The sequence below is a fragment of the Gymnogyps californianus genome, chromosome 23 (genome assembly GCF_018139145.2).
Source record: "Gymnogyps californianus isolate 813 chromosome 23, ASM1813914v2, whole genome shotgun sequence".
NCBI classification, from domain to species: domain Eukaryota; kingdom Metazoa; phylum Chordata; class Aves; order Accipitriformes; family Cathartidae; genus Gymnogyps; species Gymnogyps californianus.
In genome coordinates, this window is record NC_059493.1 from 1214283 (window position 1) to 1230647 (window position 16365).

General features: G+C 42.5%; 1 protein-coding gene across 3 annotated transcripts; it reads left to right on the top strand.

Moving 5' to 3' along the window:
* Nucleotides 1–1210: 1210 nt before the first annotated feature.
* Nucleotides 1211–16261, top strand: VDAC3 (voltage dependent anion channel 3). Of its 3 annotated transcripts, XM_050910333.1 has the most exons (10): nt 3873–3935; nt 5144–5215; nt 6365–6414; nt 7539–7541; nt 10354–10506; nt 11652–11704; nt 13089–13316; nt 14201–14351; nt 15459–15516; nt 15765–16261. In XM_050910333.1, the coding sequence occupies exons 2-10, from the start codon at nt 5149–5151 to the stop codon at nt 15854–15856; spliced, it is 855 nt and encodes a 284-aa protein (XP_050766290.1). In that variant the 5' UTR covers nt 3873–3935; nt 5144–5148; the 3' UTR covers nt 15857–16261. The 3 variants fall into 3 exon arrangements, with proteins under 3 accessions (XP_050766289.1, XP_050766290.1, XP_050766288.1); XM_050910332.1 differs by lacking the exons at nt 3873–3935; nt 7539–7541 and adding an exon at nt 1211–1236; XM_050910331.1 differs by lacking the exon at nt 7539–7541 and having other exon boundaries at nt 3874–3935.
* The last annotated feature ends 104 nt before the right edge of the window (nt 16262–16365 follow it).

Consider the following 16365-nt stretch of genomic DNA (forward strand, 5'->3'; position numbering starts at 1 on the left):
TGTGTAATCCTGTTTGATTTTTTTTTTTTTAGCTGTAATTTTAAGAGCATCAAAAAGCAGTAACACAAGCTTACCATGTTTACCAATGTTTCCTAGGCAGCACACAGCATTACACTGATGCATTCTCCATCATACTCAACAGGTAGCCCAGAAGACTGCTTTGTCTTGGGACTTGAGGCAGAATTTGCAGGCCTTGCAGTCTCTCTCCATAACACTGAATTCTTCTAGGTGGAAGAAAAATGGCTTGTTCAGAGTGTTTGTTTGTTTTTCTTGAACTGTATAAATATACGTGTCTTTTTTTCTCTCTCTTCTCCCCCCTCCCCCCTGCAGTTACTCCGGGCTGCTTTGCGTTACAGTTCTTTCCCTCCTCCTGCAGAACTGGACTGCAAGATAACTGGTAATCACGGGAGGCAATAGCTGCAAACCTTGTGCTTATCATAGGGAATCTGTGTAAACGGGCATGTACTATACTATTGTTTGTGCATACATAACCTTATGCATATGCAGACTAGCATTTGGCGTTTGTCGGCGATAGTGGCTGCACCGTTCTGTCAGTGTTTGCTCTTGTCCCAGCTGCAAGGTCTTACGTCAAGATTGGGTATGCCTATCTCCGTCCTTAGCCTCAGGGCTATAGTGGCCCTTACTAAGGGATTTGTCTGAGCCGTAAAAACAGGGATGGCAATGAGTAAGGAGGTCTTTGGTGAGGTAGCTGAAGGGTTTGAGAGGAGCTGTAGCGCCCGCTGGAGTCTCGTGCCGACTCTGTGAGAGGCTGAGGGAAGCAGAGCTGCCCTGCTGCTCCGTGGGCCTGGGGCCTGGAGCAGTTAATGCCAGGCCTGATGATCGGTCTCCTCCCTCCCCCACGCGCACCTCGAGCGGGTGTTACAACTTTCTGCTGGCCGCCGAGTCCAGAGCCGGCTCCGGCCGCTTCGCCGCCGTTTCTCGCACCAGCAGGGGGGCCAGGTGCTGAGAAGCCCTCCTGCAGGCGGGTACGGCGTCCTGGCTTGTTCCCGCGGGGCGCCGTGAGGAGCGGTAAGCGCGGCCGAGAGCCCTTCCTCTGGCGCTCCCCGGGGCCGGCCTGATCCTCGGCCGCGCGCAGCACGGGGCCGCGCGCCGCCCGCCAGCCCTGACAGGAGGGGCCAGAGCAACGGTAGGCGTGCTGGAGCGCATGCGCCGCGGTGGGGCGCATGCGCGCTTGGGGGCGCCGAGACTTCTACCCGGAGGCAGCGCGGCCGGCAGGTAGCGGCGGGGGCCCGGGCGGCGGCGGGGCGGGGCGCGGCGCGGCGCGGCTGGCCCCACCGGGGCCCGCGGCGCTGTCCGGGCGGAGCCCGGTGGTGTCCTCCGGCCCGAGGCGGGTGTCCGTCGAGTCACCTTGCCGCGGCGGCGCTGGGCCAGAGCCCCGAAGGGGCGCCGCGCGCTCGCTCCGGCCGGCGCTTCCGCGTCCTCGGGCCCGGCGACGCGGCCGCGGGCTGCCGAGGCGATGGCCCCGGGGCGCGGGCCAGCTCTCGCTCTGCGGCCGGGGGTCTTGCCAGCGCTCCAGTTTCTCGGCCGGGAAGCACGAACTTCTGGGGTCGGCAGCGACCGAGCGTTCCCACGGCGCCGCCGTTTCGCTGCTGAGAGGAGGCGGCGGCGGCGGGGCGCGCCGCCGACTTGAGGAGGTCCGCCGAGCCGCGCTCCGTTATCCGTTGCGTAATGCGCGTCAGTAACAGAGGAGGAGGAGGCCGCGCTGCGCTGCTCGTGAGCGCGCTCGTGTGCCCGCGGCGCTGCCTTGGCGGGCTGCTCTCGTGGCCGCGCAGCCGGCACCGCCGCTCCTCGGCTCCTCCGCCGACAGGTGCGTGACGGCTGTCACGGGCAGTGTTGCCGCGGCACCCGTCAGTAAAAATGAAGCTGGCATCTCAAAGTGTAGTTCTTCTCGTTTTTCTTTCTTGTGTACGGGTTCTCTCCCCCCCTCCCCCAGTTATTCCATAGACCGGTGTGGGTATTCTTACATTTACTTTTTCATTGAAATTTCCAATTGGGTGTTATCTCTTTGCAGTCTGTATACCTCTGTTGGCTTACTGTGTGCTGTATCTGAAGATGGCAATGTTAAGCATCAGTTGCCCCTGACCTTTTATTCCTTGATATATTTTCTCCTGTGGTGGTTGTACTAATTTTATTGTTGTGTGAGGGAAAAACAAAGCACAAGATTAAGGAGGCTTTGTTTAAAAACAAGGTGCTTAAAATGAGTACTGTGGCTTAGTTCTAGATATGTGGCTTAACGTTTCTTTTCCCGCTTTACATTGTGTTTTGTTGGCTGTTGTCATCGCATCTGGTTGATGGAGACCAATTCAAATTTAGTATTAATAGTTGTGGCACTGTGAGCTCAGTTCCTCTAAACAATTCTGGCTTGCAAGAAGGCAGGGGAGTAGGAACTAGATGATCTTTAAGGTCCCTTCCAACCCAAACCATACTATGATTCTATGATGAAGTAGAGCTGCTTGTTATTAGCAAAGAATTTATGTATTTCAGCATGAGCTAACCTGAAGAATTTTTTTTTCTTAGAATACTGTTTACATACTCGCATAATATTTAATGTATACATTAAAACACATAGAATACAGAAAATACAGCTGTATAGTGTAAAGAGAAGAGACATGTTAGTAGAGTGAACAGGCTCACAATATTCAAGATGTCTCAATAGCCTTATGAAAATGAGGTGTAAACAGAACAGGGTATCAGCCAAAAGGGTGAGATTTAGGTTAAGAAGGTGCTGAACAGGATGGTAAAGTCCTCCTTTACTTGAAGCGTTTTCAGTGAAGCTGGTGAGGAGAGCCTCAAGACTACCTGGTGGTCGACTCTTGTCATTTGTCTTTCTAAAGCCCATGCCGCTCTGTGCTGGGAGATAGAAAGATTTCAGAGACAGCTGACAAAGCATGAAAGAGGTAGGGGTGTGGCACGTTTTCAGAAACTGGGGCGGGGGTGTTATCTAAGCTCTTGCTTTTGTTCGATAGAACATCTCCATGTAATTTGAAAGTTAGAGTGTCTAATGTCTTCTAAACTCTGAATAGGTCAGTCCCAACTCCGAAAATGTGTTGTGGCTCACTGCTGATCATTGTCAACTTCTAATTGAAAATAGGTTATGTGGTTTGGAGGCCAGCTACAAATCCATATGATTATGGAGTGTTCCTGTCATGTTTTCAACAGCTGGACAGTTCCCTGAAAGCCAGCTGTGACTAAAGAGCAGGTTTTTTTAAAAATCTGCTTGTGTGTTGTATGAATTCTTACGCAGGGAGTTATCTTTCTTATTGGTTTTTGCTGGAAAAAAATGTTTGAGGTTCAAGAGCGTGTTAGGCAGTTACTGCATATGTAGAGTATCACCATGTTAAAATGTTCAAGCGTCAGCCTTGCTCCAAAAACTTGAGTTACTAAGCTTTTGAAATCAGCAGGCTGAACTATTCTGATAAACCTATTAAATCAAACCAAACAAAAAAACAAAACCCCAAACCCAACCAACCAAAAAACCCCCCAAAACAACCCCCAAAAACCCCAAAGCCCAAATTTAAAGTATGAGTTGAAACTTCTGAATTGAGAGATTGGTGTGAAAAACCAACGTTTTTAAAAGAAGGATATGCTCTGCTCCGTAGCTGTGTTGCTAAAACTATTGTAATAGTTTAAACTATGCTGTCATAAAAGTGTGCGTTCTGTTTCTCTTTCATCAGTTTAATGATTCACTGATTGTAATTTCTCCTTCTGTGTTTCACAGGTAAAAAGGCCTTTTTACATAGTAATTTTGAGAAGTACCTGTTTTATGTACTAATCTTCAGATAAGGAACCTGCAGTCGTGTCCAGCTATTTTAGATCCTCTAAACCCACAGGTTTCATAGAATCATAGAACATCTCAAGTTGGAAGGGACCCATAAGGATCATCGAGTCCGTGTATTGATAGATACATAGTGCAGGTTAGTTATTAAGTCACTGAACATAGAGCGTTTGTCTACTATGGGATGTAAATTGCCCGAGTGCTTCATTTTAGGAAAGGGCTAGCTATCTGAAAACAGGACTTAATTGCTTGATACAGATACTGTTGCATTTGTGACAGAGTGATTGAGTACACCGGTAAGCAACTAAAGTGGTAGAAGAGAAGTGATGACTTTAGGGATTTTACATGTTTTGCTTGCATTATTACTTTTTAGATTAGTCTTTCAGTATGATAAGTAACAAATGGGGGATCAGGGATTTGTGGTGTCAGGTGTTGCAGAGAATAATATCAACAACATCAGCTGTAGGAAGGATTAAGTGGCAAAGAGTTACCCTTAAAATCAAACTAAAGCATCATCTTTGATAGCTTTTCTTTTCTGGAGCAGGTGTGCCTTTACATTTATGCAAACTTATTCTAGAAGGGGAAGACTAATTTTCCACTGGGGAAGAGTTTCCCTACTTCTTTTAATGTGGATTTTCTGATGCAAAATCCCTGAATTGTGGTAACTAACATTAAATATGTCATGTAAGCTGTAATATCACATGCCCATCCTTTTGAGTTTTGTCCTCCAAAGTAGTTGTAACAGTTACCTGTATTAGAAAATGTAATTTTTGCAGCTCTGTATACAAAGTGCAGAAATACTCACTGGTGGCTACTGGACAGCGTACCGAGATCTCTTTTTATATTTTACAAATGTCTGAAAAAACTTTCTAAGAAGTCACAAGTGCACATGGGAGTCAGATATCTTTTCCTTTGGGATTGTTCAGTGCTGACATGGCTTCGCCGCTTGGGGTCCTGTCACAAGAAAGGGACAGGACAGAAAGGGTCCTGTCACAAAAGCAATGTTTGCTCGTTATCGGAACAGCGATAAGGCTCCCGTGAGCTCTTTTTGCAATGTAAGAACGTGAGGCCTTACATATGTAGTTGAATGTAACACTGTTCCTGGGGTTTAGTGATTCCAAATAATGGATTGGCTTTCGTAACTTCTTTGAATTGAAGTTTGTTTGTTTCTGACAAAGCAACAATGATGCAAGGATGACTTTCATGAACATTCTTCAAAGGTCTTGCAGTTCCGTATCGGTGAAGTACGCAGAGGGTACTAGTCATAGACATTTATAAATGCTTTGAATATAGTTTAGATTTTATGCTGTTAAACCTAAGATTCTTACAGCTTCCATTATGTTTCAGATCCAATGGCTGTCCCACCATCATACAGTGACTTGGGAAAGTCTGCCAGGGATGTATTCAACAAGGGATATGGTAAGTAACATGACTGTGGTTTGATAACCTTTCATATTTTTTCTTAGGCGTCCTGAAAATGACAATAAAAACATTAGTACCCCAGAGATCCCCTAAATACCTTGTGGTAGGAATTCAGCAGAGGCCCGGAGCATCTAGCCTCTTCTAAATTTGAACTTTAGACATGTATCATGAAAATGCTGCAGTAGGCAAAAGAGTTAGAGGGGAAAGTTATGAGTTTGACCTTAAGATGCACTCCAGAACAGTCTCTGAAGAATGCTGCATTTTTTACCTGCCAATTTTTGTATTTAGAGGCATTAAATCAGTCAAACTCATGTAGATTGCCATAGGAGACCATATGTGGCAACAAACAGCTTCCTGAGGTAGAATGATCTTCATGTTAATCAGAATAGCATATTGTTACAGCTGTAGTGGAAATAATTTCACAATATTTGCATTCCTCTTCAAAGAATTTAAATGGAGAAATTCTGATATTAGTCCCTTTTCTGGGAGCAGTACTAAAAGTGTTGACGGTTTTTATCTGGTTTTGTGAGTGTGTAATAAAGATTGCGTTTGTATCCCAAATCCATATGCTACATAAAATTAAAAAGCACTCTGGTCTGGTCTCTGCCACCCTGGAGTTCAGGCTTTGCTAAAATTCAACTCAAGTTCCCTGCTTTAGTGTCAGTTATTTCAGGCTTTTTCTACTCTGTGCAAGGGCCAAGTATTTCCCTAGATTCATAGCAGATTAGAAAGAAGGGAAGAAAGCAATAGTATCTCTGTATATGGCACTGGTTGAAGTAAGTTGAAACATATTTTCCTCGGAGAAGGGGAGAAGAAAAAGTCCTGCCCCGCAATCAGAAATATAAAAGTAAATTGAATAAATCAGAAGAAACGGTAACTGTATTGACTGGTCCCAGACTGCAGGTAGCTACAGAAGGTGGAGATACTTGATGATGGGTGACTGTTATGACTATAAATTATGAGGCCACCCACTTTGAATTGTCAAACTTCCTTCAGTCATTCCTCAGTAAGATCAACAACTGTTGAAACATGAAAATAGGCTGTTTCAGGTCAGTGTACCCTACCTGCTGTACTTTGGGTGTGTTGGAAATAAGCCTTGCTTGTATATTGCAGTGAAACAGATGCTGTGTACTCTTCTATTTTCAGGATTTGGAGTGGTTAAGTTAGAGCTGAAGACCAGGTCTTCCAGTGGGGTGGTAAGTATTGGGGGCTTTCAACATCACCAGCATTGCAATGGAAGGACAAATTCCTGAACTGATTGGTGGTAATAACTTGCTAGCAGGTGTTGCTTCTCTCTTTCAGTTCTCATTTTAAAACCTGTAGCTGACTGAGGTGTTTCTATAACGGTGTGGAACTGACGTAGCGGTACTACTTTTCCTGTGACGTGCAAGAATTTTCATGCATTTTGTTGTGGACATGTGGCTTTCCTCCCCGTTCCCATTGCCACATCCCAAACATAAGAGTTTCTTCACCCTAAATAGCTCTCATTTCTGCTTATGAATGCAATTGAGTTTCTCTGCTGTTGTTGGTTTTTATAGGATTTTGAGTCCAGACTGACTTTTTATCCAAAAGGCCAAGGGGCAAATAAGAGCCACAGTTTAACTTAACTTCATTTTCACTTGTCTCCACCATGCTTACAATGCAAGACTTAATTAAAACTAAATAGTCCTCCTGCAGTACCCTTTACGTAGAATTTGAGAGCATTTTATAGACGTTAATTAAGCTTTAGCACTTCAGGTAACTAGAAAATACTATGATCCCCACTTTAATGATGGAAAAGTGGAGCTTCCTCATGATTTCACAGGAGGGCTGGCAAAACCAGGAATGGATTTCCTAATTTTGGTCTTTAACCACAGGCACATATTGTTTACTAGATAAGCTGCTTCTTACACTGAGTCTCAATTCTGTGTGTGCTACCACTTGATGCCGTTCTGGTTGATAAGCTGCTGCTTTTCAGCCTACTTCATAACCATATTTGCCTTAGCTTGCTCCTTCTCTTGCATTCTTATCACGCAAATGGTGTAAGTCATTCCTTTTGTATTACGGTATTCTGTCTCAGTTGAGCTTTTGATGGATTGCTTGCATTGTGCACCAGGAATGTGTAGGCATGAGGAACTATGTGGTCTCTGTACTATGACTGCTACCAGTTACTGACATTTCATGATATGCATAGTTTTCCTGGCTGGAAGTTTTGATTCTCAAATAATATGCTAATGGTTAATTATGCTGTCTTCTGAATGACGGAACATGAACAACCATATTAAGTTCTAAAATGGGCTTTTCCTTTTCCATGCAACTTCCATGTTGGATGTTTATCCAGCTGGTAAGAATAGTGGCTCTTTTGGCACGTTGGCTCTCTATTGCTTTGTCTAGTGAGGTTTTCTGTGGTGCATACTGTCCTTCATAAACTGTTCCATTGTTTTTAGTCATGTCATCATCCACATCATGAAGCTTGACTGTGTCCATAGCTCTTAATCCGCTGTATGATCCATGTATGTAAAGCCATTTGCAATCTTTGTCCAACAATCCACAATGAGAACACTGCAAAAACCACAGGAGGGAAAACAAGATAGCTATGGTATTGATACAGTTGTCTGTTGCTTCAGGTTTTGTGCTTGTTAGTGTTTCTAATGAGCATTCTGCTGCAAAAAAATGGGGGTTTGGGGATGGAGATGAGGTTAGGAACAAAGTGTGAGATCTAATTCATACTCGGGTACTAATAGTACCTCTGATTGTTATGATACAGAAACGTTTTGGGTGTTTTTCCTGTGGACTTAGAAAACAACAATGGTAGTGTCTCTTGGTTATAATTGTTTCATAGATTGCAAGTGGTTTGGCCTAGTAAGTGCATGGTGTTCCTGAAGATGCCAGCCACCATAAACTAGGTCAATGAGAAGCTGAGCTTGACTGCTGATTCAGACTGGAGTGTGACATGGAGCCAGAACGAGTTTGATTTTCAGCTACAAAAAACTCAAGAAATGCTTCTACATGAGATGGTTTCATGAGACATCTCTAGTTTAGACAGTTAAAGATTGATGGCAGCAGATGCTGACTGTGTGCCTTCTGCTTCCAGAAGCAGATCCAGTTCTGACACCTGGCAAAATCCTTTGGCTTTTGATCATATGATAGCACAGGGGTTTTTTCCTTTGGCTGTGAGAAAAGCATTTTACAATCTTTCCTCTGCTTGGTCTGAGAAACAAATCAAGCCTTTTTAATCAGTTACCTGCCCTAAGATCAGAAGAAAGTTACTTCTGAATTCTGATGCAGGTTTGAGATGTCTTTACACTGAATTTGTGGAAGTGACATTAGAGCAGTGTGTAGCAATTATGTCTTAAAGGATAGTCTAATGCGTCCTGACTTGCGTCACATATTCTTGTGTTATAAAACTGCTGTGCTGTTGTAGTAGTGCATTAGCTCGAGTAAGTGTCTTTTTTTTTTTTTTTTTTTTTTTTTTGCCCCCCCCCAGTGTGTAAGGAATGTTACCTGGCTGTACTTCCCTGGCACCTCAGAACCATTTAAAGACAGTCTTTGTACATTCTGCAAGGTCCAGAACTGTGGAAGTAATGTATGCAGCATCCAGGAATACTGTCCTGGAATGAGACGGATCTGGAAAGTCAGGGTTCCAAAGCGTGGATGTGTTGGCAATGGATACTGCCATCTCTTAAGCACTGTATCTTTCAATATTTAAACTTCAAAAGAGGCATGACTTGGAAATGTAGTGGCAGATTAATTATCTTTCTTCAAGGAAAATATTTGAGAGATGAGGGCAACAAATGAGATCAGTTCTCAGATGCTTCTTAAAACCTAGCTTGTACACCTTGAGCTTACTACTGTGAAAATATGCCTACTCATTGTTTTATACTCTGTTGTGCATGAAACACTGAGTAGGCTACCTCCGAGTTATTCCAGGAGGAGAGGTGTCTATTGAGACTTCCAAGTCCCTTAAATAACAGGAAGCTCTGATATGCAGGGGACTGGCCAAACAGCATAGGACAGCATGTTACAAAATACATATTATACAAAATTCGAAGTTGTTGGTTCAATTACACTAGTCAGTGAAGGACCAGCCTGATGGAGAGATGTCAAGGTGCCACTGGGGTCAGGTTATTTTCTGAGACTGTGAAGGAGAAAAGGTCTACAGTTTTAAGGTGCCTTACCAAGGGGTGACCTTCTAAAGTGTAGTTGCTGGCTGAGGTAATGACAGAGAAGTTAGTTTGAGGGAGAAGGTGCTAAAGTCATCAACATGGTATATGAAGAGTCTAAGTGACAACAGTATAAAGGGTAGGGGGAACAACAATGTAAGGGTGCAGTAGTCAGTGTGAAAAGCATCAATGACCGTTCTCCAGAAGACATTTTCACTGCTGAAAGGTGGAAAAAGAAAAAAAGAATGAAAAGGAAGAAACACAAGAGATGTCTGGAGAAATGAGAGAAAAATCAATCTTTTTTTTTTTGCTATTCATCTAGCAGCGTAAGTTGGATGTAGGATTGCTTTTCTTAAGGGAGAGTAGATTTCCAGAAGGACTGTAACGGGTGCTATTCATGCACAATTGGGACAGGACTGGTAAGATGATAAAGGGAATTAGAGGAGATTGTGAGGAAAAATCCAAGGATGCAAGCAGTTTTGTATCCCAAGCAAGTATCTTTTTGTATCTGGGTATGGATCCATGTGCAGGTACAGAGCAAGCTGTGGAATGTTGAAGTAACAATTGCCACTTTGGAGCGGAAAAAAAGACGGTGGAAAAAGGTTTTTTTGGTGCAGGGCAGGTTGGTGGGTAAGTTAGGAAAAAAGTGCGGTAAAAATTAGAGGGGGGAAGCAGGTAATCAAATTGTGATGCAGATGGAAAGTGAAGATGTCAGGTCTTTGTGTAATAGTGCTTTTTCCCACCTAAGCCAGTTCCAGGGCTCTATCAGCACACCTCAATAAAAGAAATACTCAGAACAGAGATGCCAAAAGGAGTAGCGTTTTGTGATGCAAAAATAATTATTTTTGGTGAGGACAGGGAAGAGGAGGAGGATTTTGAGGGTTCTGTCAAAAGGCCTCAGGGTAGCAAGTGTGAGTGCTGGCACTTGACAAGTGGAAAAACTGAATGTAATTAAATATCAGAGTGCTGAAACTCATATTATGCTCTTGGCAGGAATTCACTGCAACTGGTTCTTCCAACACAGACACAGGGAAGGCTTCAGGCAGTCTAGAGACCAAATATAAGATCAAAGACTATGGACTTACATTCACCCAGAAGTGGAACACAGACAACACATTGGGAACAGAAGTTTCCATGGAGGATCAGGTAAGAGGAAGTAGATACTCTGAAAATGTTTCTGCAACTGGTATGAGAACGTATTGAGTTGAGCACAAAACACTGAAGAGTGAAAGTTGCACAAAACTATCTGGAGTACTAAAAAGAAAGAAGTTATGTATATTTGCAGAACGCACAGACTGAGAGAGCATCGTGAATTTTGGGGGTGGGAGGTGCAAGCATTCCCACAGCAGTATGCTGCTACATAATGATCCAAAGGTACAGAGTTACTGCAGTTATAGGCGTGCGAAATTAGGTGGCTGGTTGAGTGACTGTCACTATTATCCACTCCGAACAGGAGTTTTTGTTTAAAGATGCACTCTAGCTATGTAGAACTTTCACTGCTGCAGTCATGCAGGGAAAACAAAAGAGGGGGCTCGTAGTTTTAAATGCTCTAATACTTAAGGACTTAAGTTTGGCTGCCTTGAGATTGAATATATTTTGTAAGGTTGAAGAGAAAGATTAGTGTTTGCAGCTTGGCACTGCTTACACAAAGGGTTGCTAGCATACAGCACTCTTAAAACACAATTCTTTTTCAAAGTAATAGCTTTATGCTTTTCACTTAATCCTTGAAGCGTAAGGTAGTGGTGCCAAAGGTGGTAAAAGTTCTGTGGTGCCCTCCGCCGTGTATGGCCATCAATTTTTGTAGTTATGGTTTTACACTTTTACCTGTGCTTTAAAATGGAAAATGCTGTCCAGCTCAAAACCAAGGTGGGAAAGCTGAGGCAGGTACACAGTTTGGCCTGTGAAGTTGTACTGTGTCTTAAAAGAATACCTGTAGATTCTGAGATTCTTGAGCTACCGTATGGATTGTTGGAACTACAGGGAATAAGCAAACATGAACTGAACAATTTTCTTTCTTTAACATAGTTTGTCAGTTTTCTTGATTACAGAAACCTTCCTGTAATAACGTATCTACAAAGCGTGCACTGTTATAGGGCCTCATTGTGGGGAGAAAAAGTCCAAATATTAATCCCTCATCATACAGCATCTTCAGATTTTGTTGTAAAACATGTGGGAGACATTATGGTCTTGTTTTGTCTTCTCTTTAGACAGGAAGTAGAGCTATAGCAGTGGAATATAACAAATCATGTTTCAGCAGAGTTCTAAGCAGATGTCTCTGTTTTTCTTTGCAGTTGGCTGAAGGATTGAAGGTGGCTCTTGACACTACATTTGTACCAAACACTGGGTAAATATTTTCTGTTACCTTTATCTAAGGAGTGCTAGAATTTCCCATAACTTTCAATTACAAATGCTTATTCTGGTCATTGTGCAAATGCTCAGATTTTACTGTAGAATATTCTGCAGGCACTGTAGAATATTTTGAAGGCAATGGATAATACCAGGCTTAGAACGACAAGGTCTGCTAAAAATGATTCTTCAGGTTTTTGGCCATTGGCAAATTCGTTGTTTTGCAGTAGGTATTATATTTTTTTAACTCTCCCCTTAAACAGCTAGGTCTTACATGGACCACTTAACTTGTACCATCTTTGTCATGGTGTTGACAGTCCTGCTGTCAACTCAGTGCCTTAAGAACACAAAGCAAAATTATTTTTTTTCCTGATGCGTTTGGGCAGATGTCTATGTACAACTGAATGAGGAGGTAGAACTGCATAGGTATTATGATAGGCAGTGGAATAGCACTTTTTGTCTTTCTCAGTTATCATGTATTTATTTTTGGTAGGCAGTAGAGCAAAGGAGGGGTGTTTACGTCTGGATAATGCACAAAGCTTGAGACTGCTTTGTAAATAATTACTGGTATTTCTTCATTGCTGGGGAGAGCCTATCAGAAAAATCAGAGTTTGAAATACTGCTTGGATGTAAGGAATTAGAAGCCAAGTCAAAAATGAGACCGCAGGCTTGGGTGTGAGTGACAGGCAGCACGGTGTTCTGCTGTGTCTTCAGTGGGAGAGAAAGGAGGTTGGGGAGAGGATTAAGGAGGTGATAAAGTTTTGTCTCAGTTATGTTAAGTTTGAATTGATAGCAAAATGAGCACAAAGACGCATTGGAGAGAGAGGAAGAGGCTTCTCCAGAGGGACAGAAAAAGGCTAAGTGGATGATGTCTGGATGAGGAAATTTGTTTTTGATAGAGGAAACTGGTATCCAGTACTGAAGAAGGAAGGAAGGAAGGCAAGTACTGCACAGGAAGGAACGGTGGAGAGAACCGAGCAGACGAAAAGTCACTGAAGGACAGAAAGGCCAACTATCGGTACAGGATGTCATGGATGCTCCTGAAAGAAACGGATGATGCCATAACGCATTGAACTCACTTGTGGAGAACAAAATGTGAAACCTGATGATTTTTAGAGCATTAAGCAGAAACGCTTTTGTCTTTTTTGCTTCTTGAGGATTTTAAGGAGTTTGAGATGGTGGAGGAAAAAGTGGCACCACGTAAATATACATAATACCAATATTACCCTTATCCCATGCCCTCTTCAGCAGCTGTTAAGTTTTGAGTAGGCATTACAGTAATTTAATTAACTGGCCTTAAGGGACATACATATGTGAATAAAACTACATACAATACATACTTGTATACTACCAGGGATAAAATGGTGTGGTTCTCTCTGCAGGAAGAAGAGTGGAAAGTTGAAGACCTCCTACAAAAGAGAATATGTAAATCTAGGCTGCAACATAGACATTGATCTCTCTGGACCAACCATCTATGGCTGGGCAGTGTTGGGCTATGAAGGCTGGCTTGCTGGCTACCAGATGGCTTTTGATACAGCCAAGTCTAAGCTTTCGCAAAATAACTTTGCTTTGGGATATAAGGCAGGAGACTTTCAGCTGCACACTAATGTGTAAGTATTATCTGAGCCTAGAAAAACATCAGAGGAGCCAAACTAGATTAATAGTGAGCATTAACAGTTAGGTGAAAGGTGGGTGGATAGAAGGGGACGCTGATTTGTTTCGAAATAATTTATATTTGGTGTTTTCATCTTCAGTACAACTAAAGCAGGGGCAACTTTCCAACTCTTGGCTGTCTTTTGAGACCTTGTTTCAGGGTAATTTTGGTTTTTGTGTATCTAAAATAGTGGCATAAAGGCACTTCCTGTAAACTCTAACTTCTATTTTGGCGCTAGATAAAAGAGCCTTCAATTTAAGCTACTGTACCTTCCCCCCCTCCCCACCAGACAGAAAGCTTCTGGCTCAGAAATGCCCGAGGTGAGGAGAGAGGTGTGTGTTGCATTGTGCTCGAGTGCTTCCAGCTGTCATTGCAGTATAGCTCTAATCTTGGCATTCACATGTTCTGAGAGTCTTTGAAGATGGTGTATTTAAACAACTGCAATGCAATAACATTGTTTTCAGTCTCATCATTCCCATAACTGACTGAAGTTTCCTTCTGGATTTGTCCCTTTATGCATTATCGCAGGCTTGCTTTCTCAAGACAAGCAAGCAAGTTATCATCTGGGTATTTTTTTGTCAGAACCTCAAACCATAGGTCTCAGCTATTGAAAAGTCTTGTTCCATTCTGCAAGCAAAACTTATGTTTTGGGTAAAAAACGTGAGCAGGAGTCTGCCAGCTCCAGCTAGGAAGTAGATGAGCATGGGTCCAGGGAAGTATTGGAGCTCTTGGTTCATTTTAAGAGATAATGATCAAATGATTGTGGGGAAGGGTTAATCTAAAGAGTTACTATTTACTAAACAAGGCAAGGCTTGACACACTTGCATCTATTACAAACAGGAATGATGGCACCGAGTTTGGTGGGTCTATTTATCAGAAGGTTAATAATAAGGTTGAGACATCAGTCAATCTTGCATGGACTGCTGGCAGTAACAACACACGTTTTGGTATTGCTGCTAAGTACCAACTGGATGAGAAGACTTCCATTGTGGTAAGAATTTTGTTACAGGACGAGTACTTCAAGCTCCCTTAAGTACTGAAAATTTGTGGTATGAAGTAGTTGATTTAAATAGTTATGAGAAAGTATAGGAGATGGCAAACTGTGGCTTCTGTTGTAGTTCAAATTTAAATTGGGACCTCACAGGTCATATTTGTGAGATGACAGGAAAAAAAAATCTAAAGCACTGTTTTGTCCATGGTGAAATAGTCACTAGTCAGACTCGTGTGCTTGGAGCCTATGCAAAATGTGTTTTCAAAAGGTAATGAGAGGATGCAGTGTCCTTTTAATTCTCTAATTCTTATCTAATGCATAATGTAAAACTGTACTATAGTAAAGTGACAGAAGTTCAGCTGAGCTTACAGCCTTCTCCTAACAATCGGTTAACCCTTGCAAGTCAGCTGAGGTCTGGAGAGAAGTGGTGTTATTGACGCTTGTAAATTCTTGCAGAAATGTTAGGGCCAAAAAAAAAAAAAAAAAGGTATAAATAGTGAGAGAGAGAGGTTCAGGAGACAAAACAAACATGTCCATGGGGAAGTGACAGTGAATAAGAGTAACTAGGTGTATGTTCTAACACCAAGAACTGAAGCAGCAAGCATTTCTTACAGTTCAAAACAAGAATTAGTTCCGGGACAATTCAGCCAAAATTAAAGATGGGAAATACTATTGTAAACAGCTCAAAACTTAGTAATGCAAAAATGGGTTTGCATATTCATATATTTATTGCTCATTTTTTAAAAAATTACTAAGCAATTTGTGAACAGGGGTCAGACTTCATTGGCTACTAAGGGAGTGTAGTAACTAGCCCTTTAAAGGATATAACGAGACAATGCTGGGGGCAGTGAAGAACAGGGTGGCATTTTATGTAGGCATAATGAGTCACAATTTGAGGGAAAGATTGGCACTATTACTTAAGCCTCTTACAGCTTAAGCTGGAAACTTAAGGAGAAAAGGAAAAGACTATAATATGCCTCTGCTAAAGGTTAGTCTACAAGAAGCTGAAAGAGTTAATGCATAAGCCACCTTCTCAGGGCACTGGGACAATTCTGTCTGAATATTTATACACTGTATATAAATACTGTGATTTCTTTTTTCCTGTAGGCTAAAGTGAATAATGCCAGCCTGATTGGAATTGGTTACACTCATGCCCTCCGACCCGGTACGTAAGTCTAACTGGTAGCAGCAAATCGTATTAGTACTACACTATGGGTTATTTTACTGTCATCTCTAGAACAGACTAGATAAACAAATTAGCCAGAAATCTTACACAGGCTTATAGAAGTAAAGGATGTGTATGTACAGAAGTTCCTATAGCAACTAAGACACATTAGTGAGGCTCAAGTACTTGACGGAGGGCAGTGTACAGGGATATCAGTGTATGAACGGTCTCATTACTTGCTTTCCTAGGTGTAAAGCTGACCCTCTCAGGCTTGATTGATGGCAAGAATTTCAGTGCTGGAGGTCACAAAGTTGGGCTGGGATTTGAGCTGGAAGCTTAATGCAGCTTTAAGTAAAACAACAGGTGGTGCTCTGAAAGATGAAGGAAAAGTGTACCCAGTGTGTTTCGGCCTTAATATTACTCTGAAATTTCAAGAAGTGTGAACTTTGTACTCTTCCAAAGAATCATTTTAACCCAACGCTGAAGTCCAGAGAGTGCCAGCACATCAAAGGAAGATACTTGAAGGCATGCATGGAAGTTGTGATGTTTGTGCCACATTTCACTTCAGTTTCCTGTATTTTAAATCTGTTCCTAAAAACAGAAGAAAATCCCACCTCTCCCCATTATTGCATTGCATCCTGCATGTCCTATACTTCACAGCCTTTTATAAAAGGTGGTCTCTGTGCTGTAGTGGAAATTTGGGTTTACATCAAAATGAAATAAAGTGGTCACAGTTGGAACATAATGTTGGTGTGTCTCGTCTCTCATCCAGCTGTGGGTGTTTTTTGGTGCAACTTTAAGCATGGTTAATAGTCTGCAAATGCTTTGTTAAACTATACATGTACACTG